The 25,291-nt window shown below is 33.3% G+C and overlaps 1 protein-coding gene and 2 pseudogenes across 2 annotated transcripts; 2 read left to right on the top strand and 1 right to left on the bottom strand.

Annotated features, from left to right (window-relative positions):
- Positions 1-327: 327 nt before the first annotated feature.
- LOC146917682 (RNA polymerase sigma factor sigA pseudogene) lies at positions 328-1,231 on the bottom strand (annotated as a pseudogene).
- Positions 1,232-4,616: 3,385 nt separating this feature from the next.
- LOC146917681 (disease resistance protein Roq1-like) lies at positions 4,617-11,171 on the top strand (annotated as a pseudogene). The gene is made up of 4 exons (XR_015016678.1): positions 4,617-5,429; positions 8,373-9,484; positions 9,659-9,955; positions 10,050-11,171. The product of XR_015016678.1 is annotated as a disease resistance protein Roq1-like (transcript).
- A 5,959-nt stretch (positions 11,172-17,130) lies between these two features.
- On the top strand, positions 17,131-19,105 carry LOC146917680 (putative F-box protein PP2-B8). Its single transcript, XM_085719522.1, has 3 exons — positions 17,131-17,848; positions 17,941-18,059; positions 18,410-19,105. Exons 1-3 carry the CDS (start codon positions 17,579-17,581, stop codon positions 18,846-18,848), a joined length of 828 nt encoding a protein of 275 aa, XP_085575648.1. The 5' UTR covers positions 17,131-17,578; the 3' UTR covers positions 18,849-19,105.
- Positions 19,106-25,291: the final 6,186 nt, after the last annotated feature.

Here is a 25,291-nt window from a genome sequence, read left to right as displayed (position 1 = left end):
TATGTAACTTTTTCCCCATAGTACATCCTAATGCAATTATTTCATCGTCTACCACCAGCAATATATTGTTGGAACGAAGGCTAAAACCAATGTGAGGTAAATATTTGATTTCATTATTTAAACACAGTTAAATAAATTTAAATTAGTTGCCCATGCTCCACCTACAAAAATGTTCAGTTCACTATATTATCCATAAATTAAAAAAGAAAACTATGTCTTCAACATTGACTTTCGGCGAAGAAATTGCAAAGAAAAGTTGTTCTTGCCGAGAATGATAGAACCCTTGTTTACTTATGGTAATAATGATAATAATAATGATTAATCTAATTCCTCATTCAGTTGTAGGATTAATAGACATGATTGATCATTCACGTGTAATGCTTTAGTAACAAAATTTCTTTTCAAATAATCCAAAGATTGCTTAACTTAATGCATTCTTAAAAGTATATAAGAAAAGCACTCACTAACTTCTACAATTACACAATTATGGAACTAACAGGAAAACTAGAAAAAAAGAAGCATATTCATCATTTTTATGAATCACAATTTTGAAAACCAACAATGCAGACATTTACCTGGATTTATGCTCATCTAAAGAAAGGCCAGCATTAATTTTCTCAGATAGCTTTACAACTTCAGCAGGAGAGAGCAATTCGCCACTCACAACACCTTTCACATATCCCTTCAAACGGTTTTCAATAAGTACGGGACTGATTGTAGACCACAGCTGCATCACTGCAGAACCACTTCTAGCAGCGATCTTCCTCTTGGTTGTCATTCTTCTTTGCCTTGCAGACACTCCAGAACAAGTCACTGAGACCTTCCTCCGGATTTTTTCTCTCCTCGAATTCTCACTCAACGCTTTCCTTTCAAATGAAAGACTCCATTGCTTTTCCAACATTGACTTCTTCAGCAAAAGAAGTGCGTCCAATGAATAACCCATGTTAGAGCTTTCAACCTCAAAGTCATTAGAATTGTATCCCTGAAACCATTGTTCCGAATCAGCATGCGCACTATCGACAACGTGTTCCTTAAGTGCCTTGATAGACTGATTATGCCTTTCAGATGGTCGAAAAGTTGGAGTGTGTTTTGATGATTTCTTTGCAACTATTACAGATTTTGAAGGAGGAAGCTGATACTGTGTGGAACCAAAGTCACATGCATGAGAAAACTTTTCTATAATATCTGAATAATGGAACAATTGGGTACTATAAACAAGTATGACTCCCATAAGTTAATCACAAATGTTATAAAGTCTTCATATTCCCTTTTTTGAGATAGCAGTGATGTACAATTGCATTTCCTAACTTTTAAACTTGACTCTAGTTGCATATAAGGATATATGAACAATTGATCATTCTAGTTTCATTATTTTGATATATAATTACTAGTATCTGTTAATAAGATTGTGTGGTGTGTGAAAAGTTACCAACAGTAAAGGATAAGGAACATGTACTTCAAATCAAATTGTTCTCTGTCTGACTTTGAATTAAATCCTTTGAGCCTGATGAAAATACAAACTTCTTATACTACTATGTTATTTTTCAAGGGAGTAGCCATCAACGATGTAAGTTCAGAAATGCAGAGAGTTTGCTAAGTCTATATCAGTGAAAATGTTTTTCTTAATCAGCATGTATTATTGAAACACGCCCGGCACAAGACGTGCTAAACGGGTAGTCGGATAAAGCATACAAGGTAAAAAAACACCCACACAACGGCTGCTGCAACAGCAGAAAAACGCTGCCGATACGCAGCTGCTAAACTCCAATATATCAAGAAAAAAAATAGCACAACAGTACAGCAGAACCGCGCCAAAACAGAAACAAAAAAACCAGCTCCAACCCATCGTAAGCTGCCACTGCCCAGCCCTCAACAAACCACAACCCAGGCGCTAAAAAACAACACCTACTGACCCACAACCCATATTAAGTATGTTAGATTAGCTAACAGTCAAATCAAGCAAGTTGTGTTTAGCTACGGGTGATCAACAATAATATATAATAGCTTTTTCATCATTACTGTTGGGGTTGGAGTTCAAGGCTACAAAGATAACTATATTATTATTTTTCAAACAATGATTTACAGTTATGAGTGTGTGTTCATTATTTTCTAAAGCATGTCTCTCTCATTTACATATTGGCCCTTTAGCTCATGAACCACTTCATATGAGAACATAATAATTATTCCAAGGGTTAATAACATATTTTATCATCTCTAACATTAAGATATTACTCGAACTTGATTCAAAAGCTTATCATGAAGAGCTTATCGAAATAAGCTGAAAACAATTTATACAAGCATCAAATAAAGCTTTATCCAAACAAGCCCCCTAGGTTAACAGTAAATTTCCCCAAAATCACACCCTCTGGCTTCATCCAAACAGTCACACTCCCAAAATCATTCATTATACAACAAAATCATCATCAACAACAACAGAAACATGCAACAAAGCATAAAAAACAGAGATAAAAACAAAAACGAAATTAAGAGAGAATTGAACTGTAAAAGAAGAGAAGAAAGAGAGAAAACGTTTTTACCAAAGGAATGAAGAGACATAGTTTTCACGACCACGGAATGACTTCGATTCCGACTTCGATTTCGAGAGAGAGTGACTTCTGACTTCGATTTTGACCGAAGCTGGTTTTGGGTTTGGATTTCTGACTTCAATTTTCACCGATGCAAGGAAGGTGGTTTGGATTTTAGTTTTGGGAGAAGAAGGTGGTTTCGATTTAGGAGAAGAAAGGTGGTTTCGTTTTCAATTTTCTGACAAAAGGAAAGACGGTGGTTTTGGACGATGGTATTGGTTCTGACTTTGAATCCCATTGGAGAGAGAGTGTTATGTGTTGTCTGTCTTCTAGTTTGTGCGCTAAAATGGAAAAAAAATCATCCGCCCTTTTTTAATTTTCATAAAGCCCAAACATAGCGTTTGTGAAAAGCGCTATCTATACCCCCTCCAACTATAGCGTTTTCTAAAAAGCGCTATTAGTGCGAACCAAAATAATAGCGTTTATAGAAAAACGCTATCTAACCCAATTTTGAACATGTTTTTCTTAGCGCTTTCTGGAAAGTGCTATAACAGATCTATGAGTTGCATTTTTAATAGCATTTATCCAGAAACGCTATTAAAATTGTGCTATTAAAGGCCAAAATTGTGGTAGTGAAAAGTTTGCATTTTAGATTCATTCATTAAATGATGTATATGATCATTATTATAGTCCACATACATCATTTAATGAATGAATCTAAAATGTAATTTTTTGCTTATAATAGTGACCAGAGGGTGTACTTGTGTTATTGTAGGCAAACTGCGTTGATAACAATTTTGGTTGACTCCGGAGGTGTTGCACCCTAATTATAGACAATTTGCATTGATAACAATTCCTTGCTTCTTATAAATTTTCTTCCTAAATATTTGCTATTATTATTAGTTTACTCATATTGAAATATGTACATTACTTCATGAATTTTGTATCCCTAATTTCTATACAAAGTAATTATCTTAAAGCGTTATTTATTAAGTTGTTTTAATAAGTGATATCCTCTGTTTACTATTTTCTGCAGTTATATGCTATTACTATCCTCTATATGCATGTGGTACCAGTCGTCACCAAGATCGTATCTCATGATGCAACAAAAACATCATAATCGTCGCCAATAATTGAATACAAAGTATTGGTCTTCGCCAATATTATACATGCAATCACCACATTCAACATCAAAATTTAGCATGTATATAAGTTCGACACATCAACAACCAATAGCATATTTATCATGTTATAATTCATTGACATAAACGACATAAAACACCGTTATCAAATTCACGTACCAAAAATTAACATCAAAGTAGGAGCACAAAATATCACGTTTTGTGGAACCAATTATAGCATCATTACTTGTACTTCTTAAGGTACATAATCTGCAATTTTCACCATCAACTTGTCATATATATACGCATTGTAGGGTGCACAAAATTTTGATAGGGTGAATTTGTAGTTTGAAATGCATATTGTTATAGTATGCGCTAGTATAAACACACACATGGGAGAAAATAGATACAATGTTCTATTGAATTTAATAAATATGACAAGATATAATGCAGTAATAAAGGTGGTTGAGTGAAGATTGAAGATATCTGTTCTATTGTTTATAATGAAAACACAATAAAATTGCCCAAAAAGCGCAAGGTTTAGAACAACTAGTCTAAATACCCGGCGTTGCCCGGGTTAATTATTATAAGCAAATTTTATGGAATTTGAGTGCACAATAGAAAATAACTGCTAAATAACTGCACTCTTTTATATATCATACCTGGAGTACGGCATGTATATATCGGAGGTGTAAAAAAAAAATCGAAATTTGTTCATCCAGAATAGGTACCTACCAGAGGTGCAAATATGGAAAGTTAAAATGAACTACTGGATTGTATGTACCGGAGTCTCCGATATTTAAGTGTAAAGGTTAATTTCGTGTTTTTAGGGGGTCTAAAGAGATATCGAGGGCCTAAAGAGCAAAATCTTCCTAAGTGATGCTTTACATGTTGTTTGTTTTATAAGGCCCAAATTCTTTACGTGAGATAATAAACCCTAATTTCACTCTCCCCTTTCATATAAAAACAGAAACAAACAGCCGCGCCTCCCTCACACTGCAAAGTTTCTTCTCTTTTCTCCATCGATTCTTCTCCCTTCTATCTCTCCATCACTATTTTTTGTATGTCCATTCAAAGAGACAATCTCTATTTCTATCAATCAGAAGCTTCATCTTAAGTTTAAGTTTCATCCTGGGTTTCATTTCTGTGTATTTTTTGTCAGTTTCATCTTAATACAGAAACACACTGCAACGTTTTTTGAGGACTTGAAAGATCCGAACAACATACTCAATACATATTAACCTTTCCATTCTTCTTTTATTCAAAAAAACCTTTCCACTCTTCTCATGGCTGCATCACCATCATCATCATCCATCACGAATGATGGATACGAATACGATGTGTTCCTCAACTTTAGAGGCCCTGATACACGTCTTGATTTTACTGGAAATATTTGGAATGCTCTACATAACAGGGGGATCCGCACCTTCAGGGATGACTTGGAGATTGACAAAGGGATTAATATCGAGAAATCACTTTTCGATGCTATTGAAAAATCAAAGGCGGCCATCATTGTTCTCTCCCCAAGTTATGCAACTTCATCCTTTTGTTTAGACGAACTTTGCCACATCCTTAAATGCATAAAGGGAAGGGGTCGATTTGTTTGGCCAATCTTTTATGATGTTGACCCTTCAAATGTGAGATGGTTAGAAGAGAGTTATGGAGAAGCAATGGCTAAACATAAAGCGAGCAATTTTTACAGCGAAGATAAGTTGCAGGAATGGAAGAATGCTTTGAATCAATTGGCTAATTTGTCTGGTACCGTTTACAAATGGAAGACAGGGTATGTATGTTCTTACATTTGCTTTTGTCTAATTTCTACGATTTGAGATATAATAAATACATAAATGTTAGTAATTTGTACACGATTTTGACACAAGTACACAAGTATGCGATATTTATTGTTCACACGAGAATTACAAGGTTAACACAAATATGACTCTCGAATAATCGATTAAATATGCAATTGAATAAAGTCGTTCTTTCAATAGAAACTAAACAAACACTACAACAAGATAGGAAATCAAACAACATGCAATACGACTAACAACACAACGCCACATTCAAACGTTAAAATCATGAAAATAAATTTTAGATCTATTTTAAAATAACTTATTTAGATTAGAATATGAAGAAAAATAAAAATAACCTAATTAAATTAGAATATGAAGAAAAAAGATGGAAAGGGGTGATTTCAGATAAAAAGTAATAAAAAACCTAAAAAATGGAAGATGAAATCTGGAAGAAAAAAAAAAAAATAGAGTTGACTTGAGTGTTATGTTTAGATGGTTATTGAACATATATATATATATATATATATATATATATATATATATATATATATATATTGTTTTTTTTTTGTTTTTTTTGTTTTTGGATTAGGCTATTAAACATATTTTATATTTGAACATTGTTTTCGACACATAACGTTGTTAATTTTTTTTATTTTTTCATATAGTGAACACGGTTTGAAGATGTAGTTAATTACAGTTAATCAATAATTAATGAACATAACATGTTGTAATATTATTTTTGATCTTAACTTTTAAAAAGTTACGATTTTGCCCCCTTTAAAAAAAAACAATTTTGTCATATACCATCAAAGAAATATACTATTTTGACCATCTATCTTTAGGAAAATATGCTCTTTTGACTCTCTATCTGTAGAGAAATATGTTTTTTTAAGCTCTTATCTTTACAAAAAGTTATAATTTTGACCCCTTGTTTTGGAAGACGTGGCATCTTCTCAGCAGCTTTGCAACGTTTTGTAAACTTAGGGGTTAAAATTGTTACTTTTGTTAGGGGTCAAAATCGCAACTTTTTAAAAGTTAAGTGGTCAAAAATGCATTTTAGCCTATTATTTTTTAGAGAATATGTTTTAATTTAGTAACCATATAATGAATTAACTTAACCAAATATTTACTTGGCCATATATTCGATCACTCCCTTAATATAAGAATATTTTACAAAATAAGGATATTAAAAAAAGTTGTTTGAGTAATAAATTGGTCTGAATTGTGTGTAATAAATGTGGATATTCAGGGACAAATACTTTCCGTAAGTGGTTTTATAATTTCGGTACAAACAATAAATTTGGGGAAAATGCAATTTAAAAATTAACATAAAGGGCAATTTAATAATTCGAGGACAATTTATTAAGAGTAATAAATTATTATTATACTACCTCCGTCCCTAATTATAAGACCCTTTTGAGAAAAAAATTTGTCTCTTTTTATAAGACCCTTTTGGTATTTCCAAGTACATTAATTAATTCTTTACCAACATACCCCTATTTATTTATATCTTTTTCTTCAATCAACATTAAATATTACATTGAAAACATAAACTAACTCTCTCTTTTAAAGGATAAAATTGTAAAAACAATACTAATTACTAACAAATTTATTACACTTATCAATTTTCTTAATATGCGTTATTTTTTCAAAAGGGTCTTATAATTAGGGACGGAGGTAGTATTTAGGGACAACTTTCCTGTAAATGGTTTTATAATTAGAGATGGGGGCGTACTTTATTTTAACCAAATGAATATGGAGAAAATCTAGAGAAAAAATTAGAGCTGACTTGTTGTGTGTGTCAAATACGTAGTTAGTAATGTTTATTTTTTACTAAAGTTAGCTATTTTTAATAGATGGTTAATAAACATATTTTATATTTGAATAATGTTTTTTGACACATTAAGTAAAAAAAAATATTTTTTGATACATAACATTGTTAATTTTTATTTTTTTATGGTTTATTTTGGTGAAGAATTTATTTTATGGTTATCACAATTTGAAGATGTAGTTAATTATATTTAATTAATAATAATAATAATTTTTTCTTAGTCAACTTCTAGTTTATTAACCATGTAATGAATTAAATTAACCATATTTTGTTTAACTAAATGGTTGAACTCGAACGATTAATAAGCTTTTATTAAGAAGAATTGTTTGCTAGAACTTTAGTTCGATTTCTGATCAAACTTCATATTACTTAAGTCCATTATTTTAGAAATCAAAATGTTAGCTAAAAAAAACATATAATTTTCTGATGGTTGCGGGAAAAAAAACTAATTTTGTAAAAAAAGAATATAAAATAACTTATTAACCACATACCTCTTGAAAATAAACTTTTTAACCACATAACTAACCATAAGTCGTTAACCACGTTACATTCAAATATTCAATGAATAATACCATATGCCATATCTTCTTTTCTTGCCACCGTGTGAACAATAAATATGTTGTGATGTATTTGTGTCAAAAGGATTGGGTTTGTGAGTCGTCACAACATGCACTCATGCAAGCGAAGCACTTGGGTGTCATAATGTCACCGTGACATTAAATCTGGGCCACACAACACACATTGTCACACAACATCTGGGCCACACAACACATACAACACATCTGGGCCACACAACACAACACCTTTGTGTGGCCCAGATTTAATGTCAAGGTGACATTATGTCACCCAAGTATTTTCCCATGCAAGCCATATGAAACAGTCTGATTGAGATTGGATGGTCCAATTTTAAGTCGATAATTTTGTGTTGTTAGAAAATAAAAAATATGCTATTTTTTTAAAACAGTCTGATCTTGATCAGATGCTCATAGATCATCTAATTGCATAAGTGCACTCAATCTGAATTTGTGTCCAAATGGTATTTCTGTAGTAAAAAAGTGTTAAAAACATTCTCTAGGATGACTTCATTTCTAATATTGGGCAGGCATGGATATGAATACATGTTTATTAATAAGATTGTTAGAGACATCTCAAGAGTGATCCAACCTTTTTCCTTATCTATTCCTGATTACCTAGTTGGGTTGGAGGCCCAAAAACAAGATGTATTATCGCTTTTGAATGTTGAGTCTGATGATGAAGTCTATATGGTCGGAATACACGGAATCGGTGGAATAGGGAAAACAACTCTTGCTCTTGCAGTTTATAATTCAATTGTTGATCAATTTGATGGTTCGTGTTATCTTGAAGATGTAAGAGGAAATCCAGGGAAACAAGGGTTGATACATCTCCAAAATATCCTTCTTTCAAAATTATTTGGAGAAGATAAAAGTGCGGTAACAAGTGTTAACGAGGGAATTAAAAAACTTCGAGTTAGGCTCAAACAGAAGAAGGTTCTTTTGCTTCTTGACAATGTTGACAAGTTGGATCAATTATGCGCTATTGTTGGAGAACCCGGATGGTTTGGTCATGGAAGTAGAGTTATCATAACGACCCGTGACACAAAAGTGCTAGAAAGTCATAGGGTTGAAAGAACACATGAGGTGAAAATGTTGAACAAGGATGAAGCTTACGAGCTTCTTAGATGGAAAACTTTTGAAACTAACGAAGTTAGTCCAAGCTTTGAAGATGTTTTCAATCGTGCTTTAACCTATACTAGTGGCCTTCCATTAGCCATTGAAATAATCGGTTCTCACTTATTTTCAAAAAAAAAATACAGAAGAATGGAAATCTGCGCTAGATCGGTACGAAAAGATTCCTAAGCAAGAGATCTTTGAGATTCTTAAAGTTAGTTTCGATGCTTTGGTCCAAGATGATAAAGATGTTTTTCTCGACATAGCTTGTTTCTTCAAAGGATATAATTTGGAAGAAGTCGAAAAAATACTTCATGCTCATTATGGTGATGAAAAGAAAGATCACATCAATGTGTTAATTGAAAAATCTCTCATAAAGTTAAGCAAGTCTAATGTTTTGACATTACATGATCTGATAGAAGACATGGGAAAAGAAATTGTCAGACTAGAATCACCGGATCAGCCTGGAGAACGCAGTAGATTATGGTCTGTTAAAGACATAGTTGAAGTTTTAGAAGAAAATACGGTGAGTAAAATCGATATAAATGATTGAACATTTCATCTTTAACCTTGATTTAGACCTCTTCATTATCCATGTTACCAATGCTCATATTACTAATTTTTCCTTCTTAATTTGTAATGCTATTTAAATGTGTAATTAAATTCTAACGTATGTATATTTTGATTCATTTGTTAACAGGGAACAAGTAAAATTGGATTCATGATGTGTTCGGATTCCAAGGACGAAATTGTAGTAAATTGGGATGGAGAGGCTTTTAAGGATATGACAAAGCTTAGAACACTTGTTATTCGAAGAGTTTCATTTTCTGAAAGTCCAAAGCGTCTTCCAAATAGTTTAAGAGTACTGGACTGGTGGGGCTATCCATCAGAGTGTTTACCGGTTGATTTTTATCCGAGGCAACTCACAATATGCAAATTAAGGTTGGTGGGTAGGCAGCTCACATTTAATCGTTCACGGGAAGTCTTTTTCAAGAAGGCAAGCGTGATGAATTCATATACTAATATTTTTGAACAAGGTTTAAGTATCATTCGCTCACTCATTTATTTGTTTTGTTTTTTTTGTTTTGCAGTACTTCAAGAATATGAGAATTTTAACGTTTCACTTTTGTGATTCTTTGAGATCGATACCTGATGTGTCAGGTCTCCAAAATTTAGAAGATTTTTCATGTAGTAATTGTCATGATTTAATTACATTCGATGACTCCATTGGGAAGCTGGGTAAACTTCAAATTTTGACTGTCCAATATTGTCCAAAGCTCCAAACTATTCCATCTCTCAAATTACCTTCATTGGAGGAACTCAATCTTATGGTTTTACCTAGTATTGAGAGTTTTTCTCCCATGTTGGACGAGTCAATGAATAAACTTAAAATTTTGAAGGTCGTTTATTGTGCAAAGCTCCAAACTATTCCATCTCTCAAATTAGCTTCATTGGAGGAAGTCACCCTTTCAGAATTACATAGTATCGAGAGTCTTTCTCCCATGTTGGATGAGTCATTGGATAAACTTAAAATCTTGAAGGTCAAAAACTGTAAACATCTCATATATATTCCACTCCTCAAATTAGCTTCATTGGAAAAACTCAGTCTTCAATGTTTATCTAGTATCAAGAGTATTTCTCCCATGTTAGATGAGTCATTGGATAAGCTTGAAATTTTAAAGGTCGACGATTGTGCAAAGCTCCAAACTATTCCATCTCTCAAATTAGCTTCATTGGAGAAACTCATTCTTAAAGGTTTATCTAGTATTAAGAGTCTTTCTGCCACGTTCGACGAGTCTTTGGATAAGCTTAAAATTTTGAAGGTCGTCGATTGTGCAAAGCTCCAAACTATTCCATCTCTAAAATTAGCTTCATTGGAGAAACTATGTCTTTCAGAATTATATAGCATTAAGAGTATTTCTCCCTTGTTGGATGAATCATTGGATCAACTTAAAGTCTTGAAGATTAAAGGTTGCTATGAGCTGTGGAGTTTTCCACCTGTCATGTTGCCTTCATTGGAAGAACTCGATCTTTCCTTTTGTAAATGTCTCGAGCGTTTTTCACGTATCACCAGTCGGTCAATGGCTAAACTTAAAATATTGAGACTTTATGGTTGTGCAAAGCTCAGGAATATTCCAGCTATCAATGTGGATTCCCTCGATGAATTCTATCATTCAGGATGTGAGAGTCTCGAGTTTTCTACTTCTGACTGATGGAAGAGATTAATGCAGTTTACTCCATTTCATTCTCTCAACTCAAGAGCGTTCCCATTACTAGGTAGCTCTTTGAAAAGATTATTACGAACCTTTTTTTTTTTCTTTTTCTTTTCTAAGACTTGTATATGGTTTGATTCTAATTATTATATTACAGCATACATGTTTTCTTGTTGATTGTTATTAATAATAAACTGAGTAGCGAATCCTTTCTAGCTGTCACCTCTCTGCAGAAGAAGTGAAAATATGTTGAGTTTTTGAAGAAGTTTGTGCCGGACTGGATCTGAAAAAAGTTGGATTCTACTGGAGATATAAATATATCTTGCAGGTCTCTTTTACTGTCAATTAGATCTTATGCATTTTTTAAATGTTGATTTATGTATTTTGCCTCAATCAGGATTTTGATCTCCTATGAATGGCTTTTTTTCTACTTGTACATTTTGAAGATGAATTTTGATGATATGATAAGTGAGTCAATATTGCCAACAGTTTTTGTTGTTTGTGCTGCATCATTGTTAATTGTTTCTATAGAATGGATCGAAAAGCATGTGATGAATCAGTGAAAGATCCCTCGGATTTCAAGTGTGAGAAGTATTAGAGATACTAGTTTGTAGTAGTATATATACTTGTAATAACCCCATTAGTGGGATAACTTTCTCATTTTGTAATATTCATTTTCCATCAATACAAAGAACTTTGATCTATTTCTCTCATTCCTTCCATGGATGTCATGTTTCCTAACATGGTATCAGAGCATATCTGGTATCCTCCTTGAAGGATTTTCCACTGCATTTTCTCGAGAAAATACAATTTTCTCTTTTTCACTTTGTTTCTCGCTATAATCTTCATTTTCCTAGCTTTATCGTACTTTCTCATTGATTTCAATTCGGTTTCATCTTCGTGATTTCTTTCTTCGTTCAATTCCGTTTTCTCATCACGTAATTAACGAATTTGTTGCATCGATTGTTCATGTTGTTCATTTCTTCTAGATTTTGTAATTTCCTTTTCTGATCGTATTTGTACCTCTTCTTCTCTGTTCGAATCTCCAATATATGAGATTCTTGTCAGTCTACTGTTGCGATTCTTAATTCGGCTCTGTTTGAGTCTTGCGTTTTGGTTTTGGATCATGTTCGATCTTGATCATGTCATTTTCCTCAATTTTGATGGTATATTTTCCTTCTCTGTCAAATTTCTGTTCAATTTCATACTAGATTCAAGTTTCTTGATCGATTTGCTTTTGTTTTCAACAATTTTCCCCAATTTCTAGGGTTCCAATTCGGTGTTGGGCTCCGTTCGACGACGGTGGTGGTTAGTGCGACTTCACTAGATTCTTTGAAGATGAGATGAATTTTCTGGAAGCAAGTGTGGTTTTTCTTCACTGTTATTGCATTCCTACACGAAGCTTCTCTGTATTCATTTGGTTTTCGACTTCAACGTCGCCGACTGTGGTTTTCGTTGAGATTGTGTGATGTTGTTGATAGTTATGTGCAATTCTTGTGCGATCTTTGGTAGCTTCTCCTCATCAATTGAGATTGGTGTTGAGTATTCTGGAAATTAGATAACAGAGTATATTGGAAAATGCCAATGCTTGAAGTTTTGTTTTATATTGAACAATACAGTGATGCAAGCTAGGTTTTGTATGCGGTGCTGTTGGTTTTATGCAATGTCTTGCCCCTGATTCGTTTGTTCGTGGTGCTGATGCAGATTGAGGACTTTGCTTCTGCATCATTGTGTTCACATACTGATATTCATGTCCTGGATCGTTGAAGTTGCATGAAATTGCTGGTTTATACGTGTATTTTCTTATGAACCTCTTCATCACTACTGCTTCTTTGGTAATCATCTTGTTTTGAGTTGTTCTCTGCCTCTATGTTTTGAACTTGGTGTTATATCTGAGTGTTGCAATTGAAAGGTCAATCTTCAATTATTGGTTCTCATCAATCTGTGTGAGGAGCAGTTCATGTGAAGGTACTATTATATGATGCTTGAAGATTGGAAATCCCAGGCTTATGTGTATGGCTATGTTGCTGCAGTGTTATGTAAGGACATTCCTTTCACATATAGTTTGTTTGATGCATTCTTTGTGATCCAACAACAACTTGGTTGTTTGTCCTACATTCTATTTGGATATACTTGGTTATGGCATATTCTTCTCGTTTGAAATTAATTGCACATTCAGATTGAAATTGTCTTTGGTATATACTTCATACTTCGAGACAATATTGCTTGCTTCTGGCTTTCTTCATCAGTAGTTTTGTGGATGCACAATTGTGTTGGTTTTTGGCAGATTGTCTTTAACACTTGGCTCCCTTCTTTTATGAGCTCTCCATGGCACTGTCATGTCCTTGGTTTGGTATTTGGTGAGGTTTATCGTTCTGGCTCAGTTTTTGGATTGTTGGAAGATTCTTGGTTTGCTTTTTGAAGCGTGCGTTTTGGCCTATTGTTTGCTTATGGTTTGCCTATTATTGTGACAATTGAATGAAGGTGAGAAAAACACAAGAAGGGGGGTTGAATTGTGTTTTGGAAAATTCTTCGTTTCTCCTAAAAACTGAACACACTGGTCAGAAGCTAAGTGAGACAGCTTCTGAAGTGGTAATCAGAATCTAAATGCAGCGGAATAAAACAGAGAGAGAGAGAGAGAGAAGAAGAAGAACGACACAAAGCAATTATACTGGTTCCTTCCACAATCCGGAAGTAGTCCAGTCCCCCTTGCACTTCCAAGGAGATTTCACTAAGAGTAATATCTGATTACAATTGCTCAAGCACACTGGCAAGAGTCTTCCTTTGCTCAATGTCAACACCATAAAACTGTCATATATAGCTTTCCACTATGTATATCTTGAATAATTTGTTCACATTTTCCGTTCTTTAATTGATTAATTTTTCACGTTATCTAGATTAGTGAGCATTCATGACATCATTTTGTAGCAGTTCCTATATCTATTTATTTTCGCGTTAAATAAATAATGGCTTGGGAAATCCTTTACAAATAAGATTATTTTTTTAGTTGAGTTAAGCTGAAAGAAGCTTTTTCGATTAAGAATTGAGTCGTAACTTTAATATCATTTTTTCCGTTGCATTGCATATATTCTCTTACTATCGTTTTTCTTCGGGTGTTAATATTAATTTCGTGACTTTACATTTAATATGCAGATCTGCGTATCGGTGACGATGACTTGAAGAACCTGTGTTTGATTGAAATTGAAATGCTGCTTCAGGAAAACAGACGGTCGCTTACTAACTTCAAATCTATGCCCAAGCCAAATGCAGCAGACATGCCAACCTTCACAAACAAGCTTATCGTTGATGAGCTAAATTACAACAAAGATGAAATGGAAAAGACACACGCTGATATGTTACTGATGTTGACTGATGAACAAAGAAGTGTGCATGACAAAATCATGGAGTCTGTTGGTTCTGACGATAGTGGTTTCTTTTTCTTATATGGTTACGGTGGTACTAGAAAAACCTTTATATGGAAAATATTGCCGGCTACTGTTAGATCGAAGGGGTTAATTGTATTGAATGCTGCATCCAGCGGTATAGCGGCTCTTCAATTACCAGGTGGAAAAGCTGCGCACTCGATGCTTACAGTCCCTATTGAGATTAATGAGGCATCATCTCTTACGATGGAAAAGGATAGTCCTAGAGCAGACCTGGTGCATGTTGCAAAGTTGATAATTTGGGATGAGGCTCCAATGATGCACCGATGGTGTTTTGAGGCAGTTGACAGATCACTGTTGTCCGAAAAGGAACGAGGCTGGATATTGTTGATGCCTCAATCAATTCATCAAAGATACGGGCTAATTGTAATGTGTTGAGGCTTACTATTAATATGAGATCGGGTGCATCTTCGGTTCCTGCAGAGCAGGAAGAAATTGCTAATTTTGGCAAGTGGATACTCTCAATTGGAGACGGCAACGACGCTTCGGATGAGAATGGTGAAATGAAGGTAGAAATTTCTGAAGATTTGCTCATATCGGACACAACAAATCCGTTAATGTCACCTATAGACTTTGTGTATCCCGATTTGAATGATAACTTTGGTGGCCCGCTATTTTTCCAAGAAAGGGGAATACTCGCACCAATGCTTGATTCAGTTGAGCATGTTAACGAATATATGATGTCACTGATTCCAGGTGAAGAGAAAGATTATTTAAGCTCTGATTCTGTTTGTCGATCGGGTGAAAATTCTGATGTCCAAAGTGAGTGGTTCACAACGAAATTTCTTAATGGTAGTAAGAGCTCTGGAATTCCAAATCACCGGTTGAAACTAAAGGTGGGATGTCCAGTTATGCTGATGAGAAACATCGATCAGGCCAATGGACTGTGTAATGGTACGAAGCTGACAGTTACACATCTAAGGAAGAGCACGATAGCTACTACTGTAATTACAGGAAAAAGGGCAGGTGCCAGGGTATTCATTCCCAGGATGAATCTTATTCTGAGTGATCCAAGACTACCCTTCAAGTTCAAGCGCAAGCAATTTCCATTGACGCTTTGTTTTGCAATGACAATAAATAAAAGTCAGGGTCAATCTTTATCTCGAGTGAGAGTTTATCTTCCTAACCCAGTGTTCACACATGAACAACTCTATGTCGTTGTCTCTCGAGTTACTTCTACAAAAGGTTTGAAGTTGCTCATCTTGGATGAAGATAATAATGTTTGCAAGGAGACCACAAATGTTGTGTATCGTGAAGTTTTTCAAAAAGTATGACCATTGATTATGGTTTAGAATTGTTGTTGCTATAATTTAGAAAACTAAATTTGCGTATTGTTTGGAAGTCGTTTTTTTTTATAATTTCTTTGCAAGGCGTATTGGTCAATACAGGACATGCAATTTCTATATAAGCAGATCCTCCTGCCATTGACTTTTTATTGATGCACTTTCAGGTATAACAATACGCGGAACTTTTTTTTTTTACAACGTTGTTACCCTAAAATACAATATTTACATTAGACCATTGATTTTGTAAAAAATAAAAACAAATAACAATCGGCGTTTCTGTAGCCCAAACTATATTTATACACATCCGTAAAAAATTTAACGTTTGCATTCACATACTAGGTGTATACATCCGACACTGACTATTATATAAAAAAATACAAATTTTTTAGTTTTTATGATTAATAAAATATATTATGTCAACAAATAATAATATACAGTACGTCAGCGTATTTTTGCAAAAATATTACATACGCTAAGTTTAACAATTTTTACATCTTATACTACAAATAATTAGTAAAAGTATAAATCCAAATACTTTAATCGTTATGTGTAATGTTTAGATATTTCAAAATATATACAAAATTAACAAAATCAAGATGATATTTTTTTCCATATCAAATAATCCATGTAGAGTTGAGTAGATTAACTGATTTGAGCTAAGATATTAAAAGAGTTGAGGAATTAAAATTTCATGATGATTTAATCATGACAATCTTTGTATACATCTTCATACATCCGGTTAATCATGTTAAAAACATAGTGTTTAGTTGAGTATGCGTTGGATTAAGTTCACAATATCGTGGTGTTAAAAAAATAAAAATGCTAACATATATCTCAATGAAGTATGTTAAAGAACTACTTATAGTAATTATGTCTCTAAAATTGTGTATTCTATTTTTTAAAAAGTAATAAAATTGTTTTTTTTTTTCAAACAAACTCAGTTTTGAAATTTCTTAACATATAATTTAGCAAGATAAATAAGTATCCTTGAAACGTTTTTTCTTTTTCAGTACCGGGAAATTGCTCCATCATCGCGATAACTTCTTTTCCCTCCTTTCCTACCAAGTGCGTCCCACATTCATGTGACTTTAGGTACTTCAATGTCCTTCTCTTTAGTCCCTTCTGTTTCCCACATTCGTACTATTATTAATCACCAGTCCCTTCTGTTTCCCTTTAATGCGACTTTACGATATTTTTTCATCTTCTTTAAAAAAAAATTATAATTTTTCATCTCTATTGGTGGTTGTTCATGTAAAAACTAGATGGTTAAGGGGCTATTCACTGAAATATCTTAGGAGGAATTCCACGAGGACTATAAAAATGACTCTGATAAAAATTCACTATTCAAGATAAAATGAATGGATCCTCTTTGCTTTCTAATTATATCTCTTTGCCAGACCCAATATTCATGAGACAGTCTCCTTAAAAAAAACTTTGCCGACATTGATTTTAAGAGGAAGGGTATTGTGCATCATAACCGTCCATCTAGTACCATTAACTTACCGTTAAGATATTGCGTGTAACTGAGTGGGAATTACTGCATCGGAAGTTTCAAGTCCCACAGATGAATGATTAGTCAAAAAATAGAGACAAACGAGTCTCCTCCATTTAATGCGTTGAGATATTAGCGTCCTTTATTTGTCGTCACTGCTTTGCATCACTGCCATAGAAAGAAAGAATGACAGAGATTGAGGAATTGCAAGAAGGCTGCATTGCCGCCATAGTGTCTCGTACAACTCCACTCGACGCCGGCAGACTCTCCGTGGTTTCCAAGACTTTCCAATCTGTGTCCGATTCCGACGAAGTATGGAATCACTTTCTCCCTTCCAATTCCCAATTCTTCGACTCTATCATCTCACACACTCCTTCCCTTGCTAACATTCCTACCAAAAAATCTCTCTATCTTGCTCTATCTGATCGCCCTATCATCATCAACAATGGTCGAAAGGTATTCTTCTTATTCCTAATTAACCGCCAATTTTTCGGATATTTGAGTTTATAAAATGCTAATGGAAATTAAATGTGTTGAAATGAATGTAGAGCTTTCAATTGGATAGAAAGAGTAGAAAAATTTGTTACATGCTTTCTGCTAGATCTCTTGCAATTACTTGGGGTGATACCGAGCACTATTGGAACTGGATTTCTTTGCCAGAGTCCAGGTTAGTTAGCTCTTAATTTTCTCCTTTCTCTCTGAATTGTTAATTACATTTCCTTGAATATTTAATTTTACTATAAGACTTGTTATTGAATTTTACTTTTTATCATGGAATCCCATTGAATTACCTTGGCTATTACACCTTTTGCATAATGTTGTCATTTGTCCAACTCAAAATCTTATTTTGTGACAATCAAGCAGTTGTCTATATTAGTTAACGACCCTGACACACAGACACACACACACACACACACACACACACACACTCGGTTTGTTATGTAACAAAACGCTTTCAACTTTTCTGTCAGTTATTACGTTCAATCTTTGCATCTTTTGTGTACTACTTTTGGACAGGTTTCCTGAAGTCGCTAAGCTTGTTGATGTGTGTTTGCTTGAAATTCGTGGTGTGATAAAAACCATTGTCCTGTCCCCAAAGACTCAATATGCAGCTTATGTTGTGTACAAAATGATTAATGCTTCGGGATTTCAGAACCATCGTGCAGATTTATCAGTTTGTGTCGAAGGTGGCCAGAGTAGTACTAATAAAATTGTCTGTTTGGATCCAAATGTGGAAGTGGAAGGTAGGCAGCACAATGGAGAAGTAGGATTGAAAAGTCCTAGTGTGAGAAGCGATGGGTGGTTGGAGATTGAGATGGGGGAGTTCTTCAATCCAGGCATAGAAAATGAAAAAGTCCAGATGAATTTGTTACCGACAAGTGGTGGCTGTCCTGCTAATTGGAAGAGAGGGCTCGTTCTTGAAGGAATAGAAGTTAGGCCTAAGTATAACAATTAACCAACATTCACTGCACTATGCAAGGGATCTTGCGTCTTGGATGGCATAGCAATGTTAGAAGTTCCAACTTTTCAACGTACTAAATAATATATTATTGTTCCAAACTCTTTCTTTGTAAAATATGTGCACACTTTATATTGCTTATTGTTGTTCAGTTCAGTATACTGGGATGGATGTATTTTTTGTGTTGTGGATATCCTCCTCCTGTGGTCTATTGATTGTTCCAACTATATAATAAATTGTGATATTGTGATGCATTATGAATTTGCTATTTATTGATTTGGAACCCTCAACGAAGGTTTGGATCAATATTGTTACTCTTCTCATCCACTGCGAGTAAAAACCTAAAACGAAGAAGAAAGAATAATCGACTCTCCTTCTAGCATTCGATAGTCTCTGATGCATGGTTTTACAACTCGAGAGTTTACCTCAACTCGTTTTCCTAGGTAAACTCGACTCGAGAACTCGTACGAGTTTACCTAAAATTAATTGATTTGGAACCCTCAGGCCTCAACGATGGTTTGGATCAATATTAATGTTACTCTTCTCATCCACTGCGAGTAAGAACCTAAAACGAAGAAGGAAGAATAATCGACTCTCCTTCTAGCACTCGATAGTCTCTGATGGACCATGCATGAGTAACAACAAATAATGGTTAAATTAGACTCATGTTAAGTGGACTAGAATTTAAATAAATTGTTAAAATAGACCCATGTTAAGTGGACTAAAATTTAAATCATGTCATGAATAATATTAAGGGTTAATCGTTAAATTTTACCTGTAATATTTGTAAAGTCTGAAAAATGACTCTCAAAATAAAAACACATTCTAACATTGTAATTTTAGATTCTTCTTATAGTTGACCCGCGTAGTTTAAAAAAGTGATTTAGAGGTTGAATTTTTTCATGATTATTTGCATGTATGTTTAAGACGTTGAACTACGGGGTTCCACAAAAAAATTAGAATTTTTCAGGAAATAATTAATTATAAATTTTCGTTTCCCATAATTATGAATTTCTTAAACAATGCATAGTTAATTCATCCTCGTTTAAAAAATATAAAATTTCATGATGCAGGTTCTCATGATGTTCTAACCATACTTACAAAATTAGAGAACAAAATTTAACTGGAAAATATATGCTTACTTGGAATAAAATTGCACTTTTACAAGTTTTGGTTAAAAAATAAAATAAATTGAAGCTTATTCCAAATGCTATAAAAGTTTGATGATTCTTTCTAAGTATTTCGATAGATCTCTCTGCAAATAGTCAGCTCAAAATTCAATTTCTAGGTCAAGATTTCCGTTTTTTTTTTTTTAGATTTGGGTTAGTCTTTTGGTAAATCCATACTTTTCTATGGAAATTGGGTTAGTCTCTTAGTTAATTATGGTGGCATAATGCAGATTAGATTTCACAATAAAATGATTCAATAAAATGTGTTTCTTAGTCTCTTAATTGCATTAGATTTATGCTGCGAGGTTGGTACAATTGTAGTTGACCAATTTTGAACGCAAGAAAATTAATTGGTTACACCTTTGAAAATGTGGTTATACGGTTCTATTATTTGGTTATATATATTTTTCTTGTGAGAAAAATATCATTTTTAGCGAATTTATTAGCCAAATATCAAAAGTGACCACATTTTAGGTTTCTTTGTCTCTAAATTACAGGTAACACATGGGTGATCAATTTTATTCCTCCGTTCAAAATGAATAAAATATGGCTACGCCTATGAAAAATTGAGGTTAAATGGTTCAATTATTGGGCCATCTGTATTTTTCTTGTGAGAACAATATATATATTTTTTTCAATTTATCAACAAAATATCAAAAATGACCACATTTTATGTTTATTGGTCTCTTATTTGTATTAGACTTTTGTTGTGCGGTTGGTTCACTTAAAAATGATCAATTTTGAATGCCGGAAAACACTATAGTTACGCCTTTAAAAAATTGTGGTTATATGGTTTTTTTTTTTTTTTGACAAGAGTTGCATGGTTTTCTTACATGGTTATTTGTATGTTCCTGTATTATGTTAGAAATATACTTTTTTTGTATATTTTTTATTTAATTTATAATAATATATCTTTTTATCACTTATATTCGGCGTTCAAACCCCGATTACCACAAAAAAAAAAAAAAAACTTATATAAATACGTTAATTAGTTAGCCAAAAAAGAGATATACTGACATAAGTCTCTTGTTTCACGCGTTAAGCTACACTTAAAAATGAGTCTCTTCCAATCAGATAAGTCAGGTAAAAGCCACAGAAAGACACTAGCAAACATACTGGTCAATGGTCATATTCATTCTTATCAGTTTTAAAATTGAGAAAATCATCAACACTACCAGTTTTAACTAGTTTCCCTCTAGTTAAAATAATCTTTATACATCTGACGTGGTCCAGTGTAATCAATGTCATATTGTCATTTTTTGGTAACATAGTCCCAGGATTACTAATGTGGTGGCAGTGAGGTTTTCATTATTTGAATATTACGCTGTTGATTCCATATGTAAGCATGTTATACTTAGTTAAAAATGTATTGGAAATAATAAGAAAGTATTGTATGTGATTTAGTTAAAATTGGTTTGACACTTTGATGATTATCTAGGCATGCTATACTTAGTTAAGAATTTGGTGATGATTTTAAGAATTGATTTCATCACTTTGACATAAGGTTGCTGATATGATGATATTCCAGAGGCCACATTACCTGAAACCTTTAAAGATGGTTTCATCAACTTCGAATGAAATTGAACTTGTTGGCAAACAACTTACACAAGAGTCCATCTTGTAAAGCTTTTCATCCCATGAATCTTACTGCCTAGATGACCAAGAAGAGGAAACATGAAAGTCTGCCATAAATTACCTTTTGTTTATAATGGAGAAGGTTTATATTTTTAGACTGCTCCTTTCCTTCTAGATTGAAAGTTGTCTTAAAAGAACTACATATAGTAATTTTGTCTTAAAAGTCACGTATTTAAATTTTTAAAACGGCCCGAACGAAAGACTCAAGCATACATGAACCATCCAAGAAAGTCCTACCACACTAGACAACTTAGAAATTTGAAAGTTGATCTTCCCACTTCAAACACTAGATAGCTTAGAAATTTGAAAATTGATCTTCCCACTTCAAATATTGTTATGACACACAAGGAAATTACACATATAACCCCAACAACAACTAACTGTCGTTCGGTAACAAACTGCGGTTAACTGTCGTTGTGTCAACTATAGTTGGCTCAACTGGACTTAAGTGACTTATCGACTGTCTTTCTATGTTGGGCCCACTCTTGTGACCTTAGGAGAATGAAAATTGTTGTTTACACTAAAAGATTTGTTATCACACACCTGAAAATGACAAAAAAATGTTCGCTTCAAAGAGAAAAATTAAACAATGAAATGTAGTGGGGGTATTGAAGGGGTCATTTCTAGGTGTGTGATAGAAGTCTTTGAAGTCTAAAGAGCAATGTTCTAGAAAAAATGGAGTAACTAGGCAATTACCCCCTCGAAATTGTAAGTTTCGTCAATTACCCCCTTGATATTAACAAAACTTCAATTACCCCCTGAAATTGCACAACGTTATGGTTTCACTGTCAATCTCAAGAAAGCTCTTGATGACAAAGGAGTAAGAACTTTCATGGATGAAAAGGATCTTCAAAAAGGGGATGAAATCACACCATCACTTCTCAAAGCAAATGAAGACTCCATGATGGGCATTGTTGTCCTCCCTAAGAATTATGCTCATTCCTCATTTTGCTTAAAAGAACTTTCAAAGATCGTTGATACGATGAAAGATAAGGGGGGTCGTTTGGTTTTACCGGTATTTTATAAGGTGGATCCCTCTGATGTGCGGTATTTAAAAAGGAGTTATGAAGAAGCAATGGATAAACATAATTTATCCATTCTATTAGAACTTCACGGTTAAACGTGCTTGAATGAAAATAGTACTATATGAGCGACCTCTTGAGAAGACATTGCGTTGCATGTCTCACACCTTTTTTTTGAACCATTTTTTTTTATTTTTTTACAACATTTCCTATTAAAATAATATGGAAATTAATGCCAATACCAATTCTGGTTCGGTCAATAATGATGGAGTTATTGCCAACTTGAATGGTTCAAATGGTCCAAATAAGACCAGCAGCAATGGTTGTGTTGAATCTGACATTCAACAAGTGAAGAAGCTCCAATGGCATGTTGAATGGTGTTGAGAGATGACATGGAGGAGAGAAGTGTTGAACCCATTCAACATTGTTTAACTGCTGACACAGGGACACGCGGAATCAAGCTGTTGGCCAAGCATGGCGCGTGTGCAACACGCGCGAGTGTGGTGCAGGAGAGGCAGAGAGAGAAGATTCTGTGTGGATATAAGTGACACGTGGCTGATTCTGATTGGTTGTCTGAATTTTTTATCATCTTAATAATTTCAACTCAATTATTTCACCCGAAATTAATTTTTTTGTTTTTTGTTTTTTTTACCAGAATTCATGATTTTTTTCTCTATAAAAAGAGACTTGGTTCATTTGATTTGGACACAGAAAAAAAAAACAAGTTTTTCACTATCTTCATCTTATTATTATCTTTCTATTAGCAAACTAAGTGAAGTTTTAATCTTATTTTTAGTGAATTATTTTGTTTTTCCAAAAATACTAAAAAATAAATAGTTAATTGTATTATTTTAATTTAATTATAATCGATAATTATAATTTTATGTAATTATAAAACAAAAATTAAATAAGAATAATAAATAAATAAAAAGTGGTGGGGTAGAGTGTTGAATGAAAAAAACCATTGGAGAGGTAAAAGTTGAATGAGTGTTGAATTAAGAGAGAGAAGATGATGTGGAGTGTTGGAAATTGAAAAAGTGAGTGTTGAAGGGTGTTGAATGTGTTGAACCATTGTAAATGGTCTAAGGAAGGTGTAGGAAGTAAAGACAGTCACACGGTTACTTTTAATGCAGTAACCAGCAGCCATATGATTTATAAGATGAGAAATGATATTTAAACAACAATTTTGTGACAACTTTTATCACAACTTTCTTTTTCACACTCACATCATATTCTCATTTTCTCTCTCTATTGCTTTGATTTTTATGCCAAGATCTACATTTCTTTGTACAGTTAAAACTCTATAAATTACTCCCTCCGTCTCTAAATTATTGTCGTTTAAGGTTTGTGCACGGTTGTTAAGGAAATGATTGATTGTGTTGATTTCAATGTTAAAATTAATATCATTTACTAAAATACCCTTATTAATTGTAGTTAGTGGAGTAGTTAAGTTTGATGAAATTCAATAAATAAGGGTATAATAATGGAAAAAAATAATAAATGCTGCATTGGTATTCTAAAGTGACAATTATTTTGAGAAAAAGAAAAAATGCTAAAGAGACTATTATTGTGAGACGGAGGGAGTAATAATGTCAGGACCAGAGAAATTTATTAATTTAGAGAGTTATTAATATTTATCGATAAATTAATAATTATTAATTTAAAGAGTTTTTAAGTAATTATATTGTACATACCAAACAAAAAGACAAATTAGTCTATGCCTCTTAGAATTACGTTCCAGCGAACCTTGGGACTCAACGTAAATTAGTAACTACTGCGTTCATATGCATTGGAAATCAATAATGACTTTTGAAGTACAGTAAATGTAAACAAGAGGAACAAATGTGTTCAATGTATTCTTAATATATTTTTTCAGTTTCTATGAATTATTAATTTATGATTTTCTTGGGACCGAAAATTATAAAGGGATCTCCCGAAAAATTATTATCTTATTATTTTATCGAGTTTTTCAATTTTTTACATTGGCCCAAGTCGGGACCGGACAAATTTATTATTTTAGAGAGTTTATTAATTTACCGAGTATTAAATTAAAGAGTTTCTACTGTATATTTCTTTAATAAAATTGTGGCTTGAAAATACAAATCAAATATATAGTCATAAATATGCAAGCAAAAATTATTTCGTTTGACTCCTTAAACAATATTTTAAACGTATTTGCTACACCTCTTCCATCGTAACTAATTTATCGAATTCTATTAAAACTCCACGGTTAAACGTGCTTGAATGAAAGAGTACTAAATGAGTGACCTCTTGAGAAGACATTGAGTTGCATCTCTCACACCTTTTTCTGTAACCATTTTTTTTTATTTTGTTACAACATTTCCTATTAAAATAATATGGAAATTAATGCCAATACCAATTCTGGTTCGGTCAATAATGATGGAGTTATTGCCAACTTGAATGGTTCAAATGGTCCAAATAAGGAAGGTGTAGGAAGTAAAGACTATCACGCGGTTACTTTTAATGCAGGAACCAGCTGCCACATGACTTATAAGATTACGGACCCTCAGCCTTTATGTCAAATGATATTTGTACAATTAATTAATTTGGGACAACCTTTAGAAGAACTCTTTCTTATACTCAGATTATTTTT

Source organism: Medicago sativa, chromosome 6 (genome assembly GCF_051527215.1).
Source record: "Medicago sativa cultivar Bolivia chromosome 6, Bolivia_mono, whole genome shotgun sequence".
Taxonomy (NCBI): domain Eukaryota; kingdom Viridiplantae; phylum Streptophyta; class Magnoliopsida; order Fabales; family Fabaceae; genus Medicago; species Medicago sativa.
Note: the sequence above shows the minus strand (reverse complement) of the source record. Positions and strands in the feature narration are given on the sequence as shown.

What these genes read in the sequence shown, in the direction of transcription:
- LOC146917680 (XM_085719522.1), top strand. Translation starts at nt 17,579, where the DNA reads ATGACAGAGATTGAGGAATTGCAAGAAGGCTGCATTGCCGCCATAGTG. An exon ending in TCATCAACAATGGTCGAAAG is followed by an intron (nt 17,849 to 17,940) that starts GTATTCTTCTTA and finishes AAATGAATGTAG; the next exon opens with AGCTTTCAATTGGATAGAAA. An exon ending in ATTTCTTTGCCAGAGTCCAG is followed by an intron (nt 18,060 to 18,409) that starts GTTAGTTAGCTC and finishes ACTTTTGGACAG; the next exon opens with GTTTCCTGAAGTCGCTAAGC.